The following is a 17423-nucleotide window of genomic DNA, read 5'->3' on the forward strand; positions in this document are numbered from 1 at the left end:
GGGGAGTAGCACTGTTAATTTTTTATTATATATATTTTTTTCTGAGCAACGCATCTTTTAAATTCTTTACTTGACCCTAAATACAGAGGTGAAAGGGATAATTTTATGCAGTTAATTCATTTTCCTTGATTATACTGCCATTGCATATGGTCCATCTCCAATGTCACTTCTCTGATTCAAGCCACCGTTGTCAATTCTTACCTGTACTAATGCTGTTGTGCACCAACTGGACTTCCTGCCTCTTTTTGTCATGATATAAGAAGTCACTGTCATTTCAAAACACTTAAATAAATGTTCAAAGTGCATAGTGTTCCAATGTGACCTACATGAACTGGTCATCATTCCATGTACTGCCATATGCTCCTGTCATTCAACCAAAGAGGTTTTACCATCAGAACCTTCTTCAAAAATCCTGAAGCCTCTTCCTCAATCCCTCTTTCCCCTACGACCTCCCTTTTTCCTATTTAGTTTAAATACAAGTTTGCCAAGAAATAGGCCTTTTCAGCTTTGCCAAACTTGTACAGATGCTAAGCAACATATGATGGGATATATCCCAATAAATTCACCATAAATTGAAAATATAAATTTTGAGAATATCAAAATATCATAAATATCTAAAATGCAGGTAGGGAGTTGGAGTGCTATTCAGTGGTGTAGCACTTGGCTAGGATATGTGAGGCCCTGGTTTCAATCCCCAGCTCTACTGTGGGGGGAAAGTATCTGATACACTTAACGTATAAAGCATTCATGCACAAAGCTTGGCCCCTGTTGTGACAATGTTGAGAGAGATGAAACCCTAGAGAAGGTTATTAAACCACTGGGGTCTCTGTCCTGAGAAAGGATACATGAATACATAGGACCCTGTTTTCAAGAAAGTACTTTAGTGTGAAGGAAAGCCTCCCCATGTTCTTGGCCTCTTACTCACATGTCTACTTTTCCACATGGTGTGACCTAGCCAAGAGGGCATTAACCAGACCCTAAATATAGGGCTGACAAATCTTGGATTTTCAACCTCCAACACTGTGAACTAAATAAACTTCTTTTCTTTATAAAGTAATAAGCATCAGATATTTCATTATGGCAACAGAAAACAAATGAAGACACTGAAACATGATAGTCTAGCAACACAGAATTAATTATGTACCCTTCACTGTGTGACTTACTGAGAATTATGGTTCCCTGGATGCATATCACATTCACATCATCGGAATATTAAAAAAAAATTGTGAGTCAAAATACTGGAGGTTAGAAACTGTCAGTAGTCTCTTTTCATTGTTTCTTATTTTATTTTTTAACACTTCTAATAAATTTATCATTTTATTTGGTTTTGCACCTTTTAAGATATCTTAATATAATTAATAAGTGTGAATTTAGGAATATTAGCCTATTTTATGTTTTGTCTTACAAAAATAAATTACTAGACACCATCAATTTCTTAAGTACTTTGAAGTATCACCTCATTTTGCTGTTAAACATTTCCATGAGAGAGGTAATTAACCCTAGTTTGCAAATATGGAAAATGAGAAGTATTTTATATAGAGAGAAAGAGAGAGTTGCATAGCAGACAACAGAAGAGAAAGAAACAAAGATCACATCTCAGAGAGCTTGCTGTTTGTGAGCTATGCACTGCCTTCCCTGTCCCTCCTCGATCATGCTGAAAGTGGAGGACCTCTGTGACAATAAGAGCAGCTGATGCTGAATGCTCCCACTGTGCAAGAATTCTTCTAATAATTTACCTGCATTGACTCCTTTAAGCTTACAAAGTTAATTTTTTATTACTATGATCATGATTTCATTACTATGACACTATGATCATACCCATTTTATAGATGAACACATTGAAGCTAAATAAATTGCCCAAGATCAAAGAGTACATAAATCATGGCATGCTTTCAACTGCTACAATGTATTCACTAAAGACACTTACACACACTGATTATTGGGGCACAGAAGAAGGGAATACACAGAAGAAGAGATGTTATTACTTTCTATTTTTAGTAAATGTAGTATCCACTTTATGTGTTTTGTTTTTTAATTTTCATATTTGAAATGATACAGTGCATGTCTTCCTATTTCACTTAAATTATATCGTGGGCTATGTGCAATCATTATATATATAATCATAGGCTTATATAAACCATGCCATCTGGAGGATGTGCTTCAGAGTGGAGTTTATCTGTTACTAGAGCTGTAGATTCATCTTAGAGAAATTTCTAGGCTTGAACTTTTAACTCGAGGAAAAAAAAATGATAAATGTCATGAGTGTATGTCTTGTCATTTACCTGCTTTCTTTTAGAATAAAAGGAAGTTTTATTCTTTCTTGCTTATCTTATACAAGGAAATTGAAAACTCTGTTGGCATTGCTCATAGAATTATGTTTTCTAGATTTCCTCCATTCATTGATTGAAACCAAGGTAATCTGGAATAAACTGCATCTGAAGAAAAGATTGAAGAGATTTTAAATTCTCTGATACTCAAAGGATCTATACTCTCCCATGATTCTCTCATAATGAGAAATTTTCAAATGTAAATTTGTTATTCAGATTCAGATAAACACACACACACACACACATACACAAACACACATACAGAAATACTAAGGCAATCTCTCTTTGGGTATTGAAACCTAATATTATAAAGATGTCAGCTTCTCCAAAATCAGTGTATCACATTCAAATCCAATTACACTTTTTCATTATGAAACAAATGTCTATAAACATTTATCTGAAAATTAGAGATGTTGAGAGTAAGAATCAATGTTCTGGAAAAAAAAAGTTCAAACTAGAAATGAAAAAGCCATTGAGAAGTATTTACAAAAACGGAAGAGACTATGGTTGCACTGCTGGATGCAAAGTCTCTAATTTTCAGATAAACATTTATCTGAAAATTAGAGATGTTGAGAGTAAGAATCAATGTTCTGGAAAAAAAAAGTTCAAACTAGAAATGAAAAAGCCATTGAGAAGTATTTACAAAAACGGAAGAGACTATGGTTGCACTGCTGGATGCAAAGTCAATACAAGAAATCAGTCAGCCACTTACCAATGATATTCATCAAAGTGAATTCATCAAAGTAAAGGTATATCCAAAATGCGTAGACAGCTAATGACACATCTGCAAAAAATTCTCCGTACTTGAAAATATCTATGGTAACTCTGCAAGAACAAGCAATATTTTTTATGAGACATAATTTTTAAATTAAAAATGTGACTGGCATACAACCTACAATTTATAAGATTAAGGTATTTGATAAATATATTCTCAGAAATCAAAGTGCATCTTTGACTTCAAAGAAAATAGCAGACCATATTTGACAAAATCTGAGCTTTCAAGCAAAAAATAGGATTTTAGAAATCAGAGTGGATGTGACTTGATTTGTTTTGATCATCAGTATGATTTAGATTCCATATTTTAAATAACCTTTAAAAAACTACCTCATTTTGAGTTTAGATGCCTGATTGAAGAAGAGTATTTTAATTGCCTAAAAAATTATTCATATATTTGTTTTCCCAATTAAATATTTTTATAGGGTGAGATTTTCTTCATTTGCATCAGACAATGTAACATCACAACAAATTGAATAAGAAAGTAGATATAAGAATCTGACTCACTTCTATTGATCCATACATACAGTAGATTTGCAAATATATTAGAAAATTCTGATATATTCCACTCTTCACTAGGCTTTTTTAAAAAATTTAGATATTTTCACAAAAATATCATTTATGCTAACATGAAATGTATTTATTATTGTTATCTTAAGCAATTATTTAAATGCAACATTTCTTTTAATATTGAGTATAGTGACTAATGAAAGATGAACCCCCAAATATATCCTCAGAGTTCTCAAAATAGAAATAATTTTAACGAATATTAAAATTTTATATATATATATATATATAAAGATTTGAGTAGTACAAGAATGTGGAATGAGCCGTTCAGTCAGAGAAGACAGGTGGTAACTGCTCTGAAGTAGCAACAGTCTGGGCACAGGGTGGGGCAGAACATTGAAGTGTAAGGAAAAGGAGGAAGAAAATGGTAACAAGGAGCTCACACACTATACACTCTCAGATCCTACAAGGTCTTATAAACCTAAAGTTCTCTAGTGACGAAGGGAGGTTGGCTTTCATGTCTGAGAGAGAACATGCAGAACTTGTCATTCTACCTGAATTGTTTCACAGAAAATGTGTCTTCCAGTTCCATCCATTTTTCTGTAAGTGGTAGGATTTCATTCTTCATAGTTAATAATATTCCACTGTGAATATGGAGGGATGTTGGAAAATGAGTCCCCAAACACAGTCAGATAAAAAGAATAAGAATTCTACAGCACAGTAGGATGACCACACTTTATAATAATCTATTACTTATTATATAAACTCCAGAGAAGAGTGATTGAAAGCCTCCAAACATAAAGAAATGATGGGAAGAGGGAAATGTTAATTATTGATTCAATCATTTCTTTCTGTAGGCAAATGTTGAAATATCAAACTGAACTCCTATAATTTTTATATGTTAAGCAAAAATAAAATGAATTGTTTATTTTACCAGAAATTATTTAGGAAACAAAATCGGATCTCAAAAATTCTAAACATAGCCATGTTCAATTTTCTTGAATGAATGTTCTGTAGTATCAAATGGTACACTGTGTCTCATGTACCACTGATCGGTAATAATCAGAACATTCTGTAAATGAGTAAGGAATCATTACAAAATATTAAAATAAGTATACATCATTCTCCAAAAAGTCTTCTCACCTTTGGAATTCCCCTAAAGCTATATTGCATTGCTGTACATAATGTGTTCATTATAGTACTATATGCCATAATAATGAAATAATTTTGAAAACTCAAAGTCCTTGAAACCACTGTAACAGTTACCATTGAATGAGAGCATAGATTAGTTATGAGATACCCACATGGTCACATACTCAGTAAATATGTAAAATATGATGTAGAGTTATATGTATTGAAATAGCAAAATATATAATATATGAATTGTATGTGAAAAATTCAGGATGCAGAAGTGAGGAAGAGAATTCAAGGAGAGATTATTTCTCCCCAAAACAGACTAGTGATCATGCATCTACCTCCGTGAAGGTATCTGAAGGCTGAGTTGTCCGTGCTACCTTACATGCTGAAAATTCAAGGAAATCAAATTCTATGATGTATATGTCATATGTCTAAAATTTCTTAAGTAATGAAGTCTGAACAGGGATACCTTCTAGAAAATGGAATTAAATAGCCAGGTGGGTGAGGGATCATTGCACATTTAACTTATATCAGAGGGTGCTGTTTAATGTTGCAGTATATTGTATTTATATCACCTTACCATTATAACGCAAATGTATTAGTAAAAACAAAAGACACTTTATTAATAAAAACTCTAAAACTATCCTTGTCCAGTATCAAGACAAATGGAGGTAAACATAGAATGAGTTTAAATCCACATAGGTATATGAGGATAAACACTATGCAGATGAAAGACACTTTCATGGTTCATAAAATGCTCAAGTTAAGAACAGTCATATTAATTTGAGGAAAGAACAAATCAAAATTAATTCCTTTATTATCTCATTTGAAAATAAACCACTTAGGGTATTTTCATTTAAAATAAATCTACTGAAATAAGTGGTGTAGATAGAACATACACAACTAATTTAAAGAATAAAATTCCATGATCTTGTTAATGCTTTACAAATTATAAAACAGTGTTCAATACTTAAAACTAACAACTACATTATGGTACTACCTATGTAGCATAATTTCATGTAGCACATAACAATAACATTAAAGACGAATATTTAATGAAATAGAAAAGCATCCACAACTTCCTATTATATAAAAAAATGGGTGTGAAACCATAAGCATTGTATATTAATAGATGTAAAAACAAAAATATATCTCACACACACACAGTGACCTCTGTGCTAGAACATTAACTTCTTCTTTTCCTCCCAAAAGAAATTTCCAAATATACTCAAAATTTTTGTATTTCTTACCCTGTATTTACCAAACACACTAAAACAAAGTGCTTTTATGAAATCTGTAATAAAATTTCAGTTTAAAACCCCAATGTATAAAATAATAAAATAGCACTTTTTTCTCTAACAAGGACTTATCATGGTATTTCATAATACTCCGTGCTCTCAGATAAGTGATGTCTGTATATACACTCACGCATCTCTATATACACATTGTAAGGGAAGCAATACCATCCATCCATCAAAAAGAGAAAGAACATCTCAGTTTGTTCAGATGGAGCACTGCAAGCATATTAACTCTTCACATATGGAAAACACATAATGGCAACAGAACTTTGGGGAATTTGTTTAATAGTACTCACCAATGGATGATCTCTGAGGTTCATTTCATACAGAATATATATAGAAGTATTAGTCACTTATATCTTGCTAAACACTATAGCGAAGGCCCAATAAATAAGGGGTACTTTGATACCAGAAGCATTTATGTACATGTCATCATAAAAACTGTAAAGATGTAGACTCCAAGTGTCAAGATTATACATTTTTTTTAACCATTCATTAGTTTCTTGAGAACATTAAAATCATGGAATTTGCAGGGAAATGGATGGCACTAGAGCAGATTATGCTTAGTGAAGCTAGCCAATCCCTAAAAAACAAATACCAAATGTCTTCTTTGATATAATGAGAGCAACTATGAACAGAGCAGGGAGGAAGAGCAGGAAGAAAAGATTAACATTAAACAGAGACATGAGATGGGAGGGAAAGGGAGAGAAAAGGGAAATTGCATGGAAATGAAGGGAGACCCTCATTGCTATACAAAATTACATATAAGAGGTTGTGAGGGGAATGGGAAAATAAACAAGAAGAGAAATGAATTACAGTAGATGGGGTAGAGAGAGAAGATGTGAGGGAAGGGGAGGGGGGATAGTAGGGGATAAGAAAGGTAGCAGAATACAACAGTTACTAATAGGGCATTATGTAAAATTGTGAATGTGTAACTGACGTGATTCTGCAATCTGCATTTGAGGTAAAAATTGGGAGTTCATAACCAACTTCAATCTAATGTATGAAATATGATATGTCAAGAGCTTTGTAATGTTGTGAACAACCAATAAAATAAATAAATAAATAAATAAATAAATAGAACTTGGTATATTGTTCCACACAGCCTGGGTTCTTTACTCCTTTCCTGTTTTAGGACCACCTTTTCCATTTACCAATCAGCCTGGGACAAGCCCATCTCCAGCAGAATGGCAGTGGCAAAGGGAAAACCTGAGCAGAAGTGGTATGAGGGCTCTGAAAGTGGAGGATTGGGTTAGAATGAGGTGGGTTAAATAGTTATGATGTTCCTCAGTGTCTTTGATGGTCTGAAGTAACAAGGAATCTGGTAGCCAGACTGAGGCGACAGCCCAATCACTTTATTCTGTGTTCCCATGAAACATATTCACCTCTAACACCTGCTCTCGCAAAAAAAAAAAAAAAAAAGTGAATTTCTATTTGCCAGGATGGAAAGTTCACACATCACCCAAAAGTTGGGAAGTGTGGATGTGGTTGTTCCCTGGCCTGTGTGTGGGATGCACAGGGAAGTTACCACTTAGCTAACATTTGGCTTTTCTTTTCTTTTTTTTCTTCTTCTGAACTTTTTTTTTAAAAAATTATTTATTTATTTATTTATTTATTTATTTTTAGTCATACATGACAGCAGAATGAATTTTGACATATAATACATACATGGAATGTACATACATCAATCATATTGTCAATTCTATTCTGCTGCCCTTCCTATCCTCCTTACTCCTCCCCTCCTCTCCCATCCTAACATTTGGCTTTTCTTAAAATTTATTGCCCATTTAATATTTATGCATTTTTCAACATAAAGAATACCTATAAAATATTTTAAATTATACAATTAACTACCTTGGCTCTGCTCCATTTTGGTCACCCTTTTCTCAATGGTTTTGGTCTTCCAAATTCCTCTACTCACTTATTAGGTGACTTTCAGCAAATTGCTTAGGCTCTCTGAATGTTTCTACTTCTGAAAATATAAAATAAAATGTATTATAAGAAATTTTAAAGTATGAAATTTAAATATGACATATGTGAAAAAAACTAAGAAAAAGGATAGAACATAATAAATATGCCATGAAATTAATTTTATTTCTTTCTGATAAACCTAGGAAATATGCTTTAAAATGTGCTAAATTAATCAATTTATCAGCTTCATAGTACTAAATTATTTACAAAGCACATAATTAAAGTATCAGTTTCACAGTGGTCTAAATTAATTTAATGCATTAAAAATATATTACATACATCACAAAATATTTACTGCTTTATAAAGAAAACTCCTAAAGCAAAAAAAGGAGCTGGAATTTATTAAGATTATAGAATTCAATACATTCAAAGTTAATGTTTGCAGTTGTTCTATCAAGCCTCTTATAGCAAGACCACTTACTTGTATGATTAGAGTATCTTTCCCTACCTAATTCCTTTTAAATTTATTTCCTTTATTATAAAACTTATATCTTCAATAACTTCCTTAAAATAAGTTCAATTTTGTGCTTGTAAATCATGTTACAATTCCATGAGTTACTAAAAAAGATTATTTTGTTTTTCAAGTGCTCTCTTACAAATATAAGGCATTTATTCGGATTTTCTTTCTTTCTTTTTTATTTTTTTGGATAAATGCAATAGTGGTCACGGAGTTTAACTTTTCATAGGTCTTATAGCTTAAAAAATGTTCTTGTTATTTTAAAATAAAAAAAAGAAACTTACAATGTGGAAACCAATATTAACATACTTTGTTGTAAGTTCTGTTATGAACATGAGAAAGTGAATATTTTGAAGGGAAAATCCTATAAATATAGTTGATATAATAAAAAATGAACTAGATAAGAACTTGAGAAGACCTCTTCTTTACTAAAAGCATGCATCAGGAACTGACAATGAAAGACCTATCAAACCAGGACTTGGGAAATTACATCTTTAAATAACTTTTTGATTTCAGGAAAACATCACTAGCATATAGTGACAGAATGAAAGATTCTTGCCTTTTTATATTTTATTATACTTTTTCCCCTGTTCTTTAAATTCTTTTTTGGCATTAAGCAGCAGAATATTCTCTGCAAGTAAGGTTTTGGGTGAATTCCTAAAGGAAATCCACAAAATAAGAAACAGGCAAGACATTGTTGATTAGTTCCAGATCTGAATAACATAAAAAGAATTCCTTTTTGCATAAGAAATTAAATGAAAATACTGTTATTTGTCATTTGTATTAGAGTGGTTATGAAGCATTTTTTGCAAACATTAGAAACTAATGTGTTATCATCTTAACAAAAGTTTAATTTAGTCCAAGTAAATCAATATAGATTCCCAGAGTGATGAACACGAAGATTTTAGTTTATCTGATGCTGATTTGCATTTTCTCAAAATTATTTGCTCTGTTTATGATATATGAGAACTTTAAATGAACATAATAGTTGGCCAAACAAATCACACTTAATTGTTGCCACAGCCACAGAAGTAAAGATTCTAAGAGACACTTTCTCACTGAGTTGCCTCATCTGGAGCAGGACTCAAGTCCTGGTTAAAAGCAATAGTATTTGAGCTAGTTAAGCAAGTATCTCTCCCTCATTCCATAGGGAATGAGCTGGGTTGTGGTTGCTCAGCACGTCCACCTGCACTTCGTTAGAGAGCAGAGTGTTAACATGCCACACCACAAGAGCCCCACAATGACATAACTCCATTCAGAGACTGCAGTGACTTGCTGGTCCCCCCCCACCCTCCTCAGCTCTGGTATCACTAAGAATCTGGCAGCCAGTTCCTTCCCGACAGAGTTTACAGCATATATTGGTGGATTCTTGTCCCAGTGCATCTGCTTTAAGAATTAAAGGAAGCAGTGTCAAGAAATCGAGGTAAGTGCTGTTTTAACTATAGCCCAGGGGATGCTTACTGTTTGGGACAGTGTTTATTGTAACAGAAACAGGAAAAAAAAAAAATTCAGAACAGATTTGCCAATGGCTATTCAAATGCAAACCCACCATTCTGACCATTTACTTTCTCCTTTTGTTTATTGTGTTTTCTAAATGTTCAGGTTGTATTGATTGGCAAGGGGAATGACAAAATGTTTCAAGGTTAGGATGAGAGAAGAGCTAAACTAGACACTGTGAAAGAATGGAAATTAAGTGTTTGCTCTTCAGGCTAATGAGTTATGTATGTTAGTATTGTGGGAACCTAATATTGGAGGATAGAAAGGTCACTTCAATCATCATTCAAAATGTTTTGTGATACAGACATAGTTATAATTTGTTACAAATCACCATCAATAGTTTGTGTTATAAAATGTGAGCTAAAGGATTTACAGATTGCTTTTTTCCTATTTTGTGAATTTTAAAGTTTTGGATAATGTTGAATGTATGCTTTAAGGAACATGTTTTAAAGAATTTCTGGGAAATGATTTATTTTTTGAAAAAAAAATTCCTCTCTAGCCACAGGTATTTTGAAAAAAAAAGTAGGAAAAAAAATACAGTGTGATTTTTCTCATAGTGGAGGCATTATATGGGTTACAAACTCTCTTTGAATTCAGAGCCCTGGTTTTCACTCTGACAAAAAAATTGGAAGCATTTTTAGTTACTACTCCAAACTCACATTATAGTTACCATGACTGTGCTGGTGGATACTCAAAAAATGAGGTAGAAACTTATTAATGAAACTAGACTTATCTTTGTAGCATTAACTTACTGCAACTTACAAAGAAGCCCAGGAACATGTCAGCATGTTCTTTTTACTTAAGTGATCATCATGGCCAAGTCCTGTCCACTGAATTAAATGACTCCATCATAATCTTAGGGAATAATTTACCAAGAATCTGATTACATCTGATATTAGTGACCTAAGTGCTTCTAGTAGCTTTTTTAAAAAATGTTTTATCAGCTAACATAAGTTCCTTATGATTCAAAGTTAAAGAAAACATGTTTAGAGTTCTTCATCCTCCAAATCCTACTTGTTCCAAACTACCTTGATCCAAAATCTTGTCTCATACGTCTCATGGGAAAATATGATATTCCGTAGTATTGAAATGTGGATTCTATTCACATTAGTGATTTCTCTCCAGAGCTACCAGTTTTCCTTAGTCTATAGAAGTCCAACTCTTATATTCTAGTTTTCCTTTTCCTAAAGTGCTAAACCTGCACTTTTCTGCACAGTTGACCTCCTTGTTACTGAGCCTCATCCTAGAAATATGTTCATATGAGAAGATAACAGTTGTAAACTATGTTAAATTTTTTTTTATTTTTAACTTAATCCTTTCCTGCATGGTTCCTGATGCCAGCATTAAAAAAACAAACTTTCCTTCATTCTCACCTCTTTCTCATTTCTACTCTGTGAGGCCACTACAATCCAGATAATCAAATCATGCCACCTTAAATTTGGTCATGAATAAAGATAGACAACTTATGAGTTATTGGGAAAAAGAACTATATTTCAAAAGTTGGAAAATTTTTTTTTTCTACCAGTTGGAAGTCTTTTTAGATTTAAGAATTCTTAGAATATTTAACATTTCTCTAATAAACATTTGTTTTATAAATATTAGTTTTAGAATAGTTCTGAAATGTGTTTGAAAATATGGAATGTTAAACAAAACTTGAAATAATGTAAATAAACACCCAGACCAAGAATTCTATTTCCCTCTTTCAGAACCAACAATAACCAGACACTTTTAAAGGAATGTACCCCCTTCCCCTTCCACCTCAAATGTAATAAGAATTGCTGTCTCCAGGGAAAACCACAGATTGTCCATGTTCCCAGTAAAGATCTTCTTAATGAGACATTTTAATGACGTTGAATGATAGGGTACAGTATGAAGTTTACAATTGTCTTCTAATTTTCATTTATTCTTGAGAAATTTATATTTGAGAAATGTTCTGAAGCAGTGTTCTGACATTGTGGTCAATGAGCATCACCCAGCAACTTCTTGAAGAAAATCATTTAATTAAGGGAGGACCAAAAGAGAAAAACTAGAAAAGTTATGTGTGGGTTGCCCAGAAGGGGGCGCCTGTGTATGCCATCTAATCTGAAACCTGTTCTTGGCCCCAAAGTTGTAACCATACACCTCTAATCATATACTTAAATAAAAAAATGTAAAGATGCTATTTTTAGATGCACTGGACAACTAATACAACAAAATGCACATTGCAAATTGAATTTTCTTTTCTTGAAAGCATGGCATTATATAACGATTTATGTTTCCACTTCTTATTTAGGATTCAAGGCATTTGCTGAAAATGAACCTAGGTGCATTTACTCTCGTCTTGGCATTAATTAGTGGTGCCAGTGGCCATTACTATGATTATGAGTTCCCTCTATCCATTTATGGGCAATCATCACCAAATTGTGCACCAGAGTGTAACTGCCCTGAAAGCTACCCAACTGCCATGTACTGCGATGAGCTGAAACTGAAAAGTGTGCCCATGGTGCCCCCTGGAATCAAGTATCTTTACCTTAGGAATAACCAGATTGACCATATCGATGAAAAGGCCTTTGAAAACGTAACTGATCTGCAGTGGCTCATTCTAGATCACAACCTTCTGGAAAACTCCAAGATAAAAGGAAAAGTGTTCTCTAAACTGAAACAGCTGAAGAAGCTGCATATCAACTACAACAATCTGACAGAGTCTGTGGGCCCACTCCCCAAATCACTCGAGGATCTGCAGCTTACTCATAACAAGATCTCTAAACTTGGCTCCTTTGAGGGACTGGTAAACTTGACCTTCATCCACCTCCAACACAATCAGCTCAAAGAGGATGCCATCTCAGCAGCCTTAAAAGGTCTCAAGTCACTTGAGTACCTCGACTTGAGCTTCAATCAGATGACCAAACTGCCTTCTGGTCTCCCAGGATCTCTTCTAACCCTCTACCTAGACAACAACAAGATCAACAACATCCCCGATGAGTATTTCAAGCGTTTTAATGGGCTGCAGTATCTACGTTTATCTCACAATGAGCTGGCTGATAGTGGGGTACCTGGAAATTCTTTTAATATATCATCTCTGTTGGAGCTGGATCTCTCTTATAATAAACTTAAGAGCATACCCACAGTTAATGAAAATCTTGAAAACTATTACCTGGAGGTTAATGAACTTGAAAGTAAGTAGAAAGTTGTGCCAATGTTTGATTTTTGTATAATCCAAAGTTTTTCAAAGCCTAAGCTGGGCAAAAAAAATATTGCTTCTGACTATATTTAATAGAAATGAATTAAAATATCAACAAAAGATCCCTCTAATTAAAAAATATAAGATCTCTAGCTCAGTTGAGTATCCAATTCTTTCTAGACTTTCTTTGGAATGTGAAAATGAAGAATAGTTAAGACAAAGGAATTTAATATGAAATTTTATTAAATTTAATATTCTGTGTTAATTATCTTGCTTTATTATCTCTCAATATTTATCTGTTATTATTTAATTCCTTCATGACTTAAATTTATTTCCTATACTTATTTTCTGGCAAGATCCAGCTCAGGGAGGAACAAATAAGTTCAGAAGAGATACAGTTAGCGGAGACTTTTAACCCTCTCTCCCATGACTTGCACCACAAGTCATGTGCTCTCATGGTCTTCCTTGGCACCTTTACTTGAGACTCAGCATGTTACTCTGTTAACCTTGACCATCATCCACTTCTCTTATCTCTGTTATGGTGTGTGTGGACTTCAAGGTGTTCCAATGGACTCTGAGGGAGATTATGGAAGAAAAATTATATAAAGCAAATAAAGTTTAGAATTTCCTTATCTTTGAAAATGGTATAGTAAGAGAAACTTTTCTTCTACAAAATTCTTCCCTTCTTTGGATTTCTTCTCTTCTCTTGCTTCCATATTTTATTTTTCATCTATCTTCTGGATGGAGATTGACCCAATCCTCTTGTGTCTTCTGGGGCATTTTCAATTGAAGTAATATAGATTTTGGTGGGAAATAAAAATCCATCATTCTTGCCATACTCATTAACAAGCTATTTTCAGACAACAAAATCACAATTCACCAGTCAGGTTTTATAAATGAAAAATCAGGTAGAGAACTCTAATTTGCATATACAGCAGTTGTCTTTGCAAATACTGTATTGAAGTTAAGCACTTTTATTTAATGAAAATTGGCTCCTTGTCATATTGGATAAAGATATTGCTATCAGAAAATTACAGTATATCTTATGACTACATGGTAATTCTTAAGCAGTTTTCTGTAGCTTCTAGTAGGGCTGGGGTGCTTTCATGAAGGATATCATTGGTACCAACTCAAACACTATTTTCCTTATTGTATCTGGAAAATAAGGATTGGTACTGTTTGACCACCACATGTTACACAATCAAGCTAACATAGTTTAGCTTCTATAGTTGTTTCAAGTGTGGAATTCTTTATGTAGCAATACAGGATTCCACATTTTAAACATTTGGGGTTAGGAGGAAGGATATTTTCACAGATCAAAATGATCAAGAAATTTGGATGAATGAAGAGATCCATTAGATTTAGTGGGTGGAGATTAGCCACCAGCACAAGGCTACTTTTTTCTCTGAAATGAGACAGAAGGATGAAAATGCAGGCACATTTGCTGGTTATCCATTGTATGAATGAAGGTTGGAAGGGCTGGTAAGAGAGATAAGAAAAATGACCTACAGGAGAAAGGACAAAGGTTACTCAGTGCCGCACTGAGGTTGAAACCAAAGTGCCAGCACATGGTGGTCATTTGAAAAGGTTACATGAGCATTACTTTACTTCCTTCTTTATCCTTGGTATTGGTCAGGTATTCTTGAAGTTTGTCCTATCCTCCTTCTCTTCAACTTAGGTTATTTTGCCAGGTAGTAATCATGCATATTAGTTGTCCACATACTGATAGTATAAATAGGGTCTCTAAGGTTTAATGTCCACTGTTATATGTAATGTCTAATATAAGCAAATATACAGGTGCCTCCCAACATCTATGGTGATTGGTTCTAGAAATTTCAATGGATACCAAAACCCACATATGCTCAAGTCTCCTATGTAAAACAACAGAGAGGTTGCTTCTAATCTACGCATACACTCCAATATACTTTAATCTCTAGATTACTTATAATACCTAAAATAATGTAATTTCTATCAAGTATTTTTATGCTATATTCTTAGGAAATAATGACAACTTAAAAGTCTGAATGTTTGAGTGCAATTTTTTTCCTAATATTTTTTGATAAGTTGTTGTTTAAATATGAATATGTGGAACCAATAGATACAGAAGGCCAGCTCTTTAGCCCGAAATATTTTTTTTATATTTTAATCTTGCAACTCTAAGCATTAGCCTAATCATAAACCTTCTTAATATGAAGTAAGTTGGAAAAGAAAAAAATTAAGAGTGTCCCCTGTGTACAAGAACTATATGAAGTGCTTTACCTACCATATTTACATCTTCATGCAACACAATGAGATACATATGCTATATCAAACAAGAAGATCAGCTAAGTATTCCAAGCCACCCAGCTGATAAGTGGCAGAGGTAGAAGCCCATCATAGTCTGTGCCCATCTTTTTTCCTTTGCTCCATAGTTTCTCAGAGGTAGATATCATAGAAAGATCCTGGAATCACTGAAGTTATTTAGAGACCATCTTGGGGGAAAAGACTATGGTGGGTTAGGGTTTCCACTGAAGCCATTGTTTAAACTAGCATTTTCGGGTGAAAGAAAATGACAAGATAGAAGACTACATAAGGTTAAGCTTAAATAGAGAGAGGCACACAAATAGTTTCTATGTGCACACATAATCATGCAGCCCAACAATAGCCTTGGTTTCTATTAAAAACTAAATCAGTTTTTCATTTGCAGCAGTTTTCAACCACACAAGAACGTTGGCTCAGATGGTGGACATTCCATGATTTGGTTTTTGCCTTGCAGTTTTGATTCATTGTTGTGGTGTGTGGTTGCTAGAACATTTTTTAGAGAACATCTAGTTAAATCTGTTATTTTCAGATGCATAAAACCCATGATGCATGTATTGGTGAGGCTGTTTATACAACCACATCAATTTACATTTCTTCATGTCAGACTAAATATTTCAAGATTTCTTTGATAATAAGACACATTTGTAAATGCCTTTCTAGACCTTATTCATCAGAATCAATGAATCCTGTTCTTTGCAAAGTTGTATTGAGTATCCTGAGCTTCCTTATTTACAATTTACTAAATATTGTAGTGCCATTATAGTAGCCTGAAATATACTTTTAATGGTACCTAATTCAAAGGTACGCAATATAAGTGAGAAGAACACATGTTTGATAATATATACTTAGGGAATTGTTAAATGATTGTTTCAAGGCAGAACACTAAAAGGAAACATTGAAGTTTTTTATGCTTTAATTTGCAGAGTTTGAAGTAAAAAGCTTCTGTAAGATTCTGGGGCCATTGTCCTACTCCAAGATCAAGCATCTGCGTTTGGATGGCAATCGTCTCACCCACAACAATCTGCCACCTGATATGTATGAATGTCTACGTGTAGCAAATGAAATCACTGTCAATTAATACCTTCTAATTCCAGTTACATGAGGTGTATCCTGGGGCAGTATTTTATGGTTAAGGTTTTTTTTTTTTCTTTGTGTGTAAAGTTTTCAGAGTATCCATTTTTTGTTGTTGTTCATTACTTTCATGAGTTTTAAGTTCAAAGGGAAAATGTTTTGTAAACATTTACCACTTAAAAAAAGATGAAAAGCAGGCCTATTTCATCACAAGGACACACACACACACACACACACACACACAAATAGACATCAAACACAATGCTTTATTTGTAAATTTATTATTTTCTATACCTCTACTGTCAAATAATATGCAAAACATTTTACTGTTTGCATGGAATTTAGCCAAGTTTTATAGCCCCTAAATCTTAATTTAATGCACCTAAAATTATGGTAGTCTCAATATATAAGGATGTGTACTGTCTTAGCTCAAACCATCTTGCTATGTCCAAATTTGTTCTGTTGAAAAATAAGTGGTATATTTTAAGACCAATATTTTTGCAAAATAGTAAACAGAATTTATGAAGCCACCTACACCAAAAGAATTATTTTCAGTATTAAGAATTTTCATATTTACCCAATGAAGCTTTTCTTTTATAGGATTGTTTTTCATTCTAAGTCATGTATGTTTCTTTTTTTATTATTTGCATGTTGTGTTTAACAAGCTAATAGCAAAATAAAACATACCAAATGGCATCATTGTTTGGCTTCTTGTGAAACTCATGTCTCTCATGTATGAAATGTATAAAAGAATACATTAAAATTCAAATGGCATCTCTACCCTAAAATATTTTACTGGTGTGCACATAGGATTTCCCACCAAATAAATAGTCTTCAAATAGCATCCACTTACAAGGAGTTACTAAACACATCTGATAATGAGTATTTACATAGCACAACATGCTTGGCTATTTACCATTATT

At 33.3% G+C, this 17423-nt stretch overlaps 1 protein-coding gene across 1 annotated transcript; it reads left to right on the top strand.

The window, feature by feature from the left end:
• Positions 1 to 9579: 9579 nt before the first annotated feature.
• Lum (lumican) lies at positions 9580 to 17196 on the top strand. Its single transcript, XM_005324433.5, has 3 exons — positions 9580 to 9894; positions 12241 to 13123; positions 16353 to 17196. Exons 2-3 carry the CDS (start codon positions 12262 to 12264, stop codon positions 16505 to 16507), a joined length of 1017 nt encoding a protein of 338 aa, XP_005324490.1. The 5' UTR covers positions 9580 to 9894; positions 12241 to 12261; the 3' UTR covers positions 16508 to 17196.
• The last annotated feature ends 227 nt before the right edge of the window (positions 17197 to 17423 follow it).

This window comes from Ictidomys tridecemlineatus, chromosome 6 (genome assembly GCF_052094955.1).
Source record: "Ictidomys tridecemlineatus isolate mIctTri1 chromosome 6, mIctTri1.hap1, whole genome shotgun sequence".
Taxonomy (NCBI): domain Eukaryota; kingdom Metazoa; phylum Chordata; class Mammalia; order Rodentia; family Sciuridae; genus Ictidomys; species Ictidomys tridecemlineatus.

Bases quoted from the DNA above. Each gene is read 5' to 3' on its own strand.
- Lum (XM_005324433.5), top strand. From the start codon at position 12,262: ATGAACCTAGGTGCATTTACTCTCGTCTTGGCATTAATTAGTGGTGCC. The intron at 13,124-16,352 runs GTAAGTAGAAAG...TTTAATTTGCAG, and splicing joins GGAGGTTAATGAACTTGAAA to AGTTTGAAGTAAAAAGCTTC.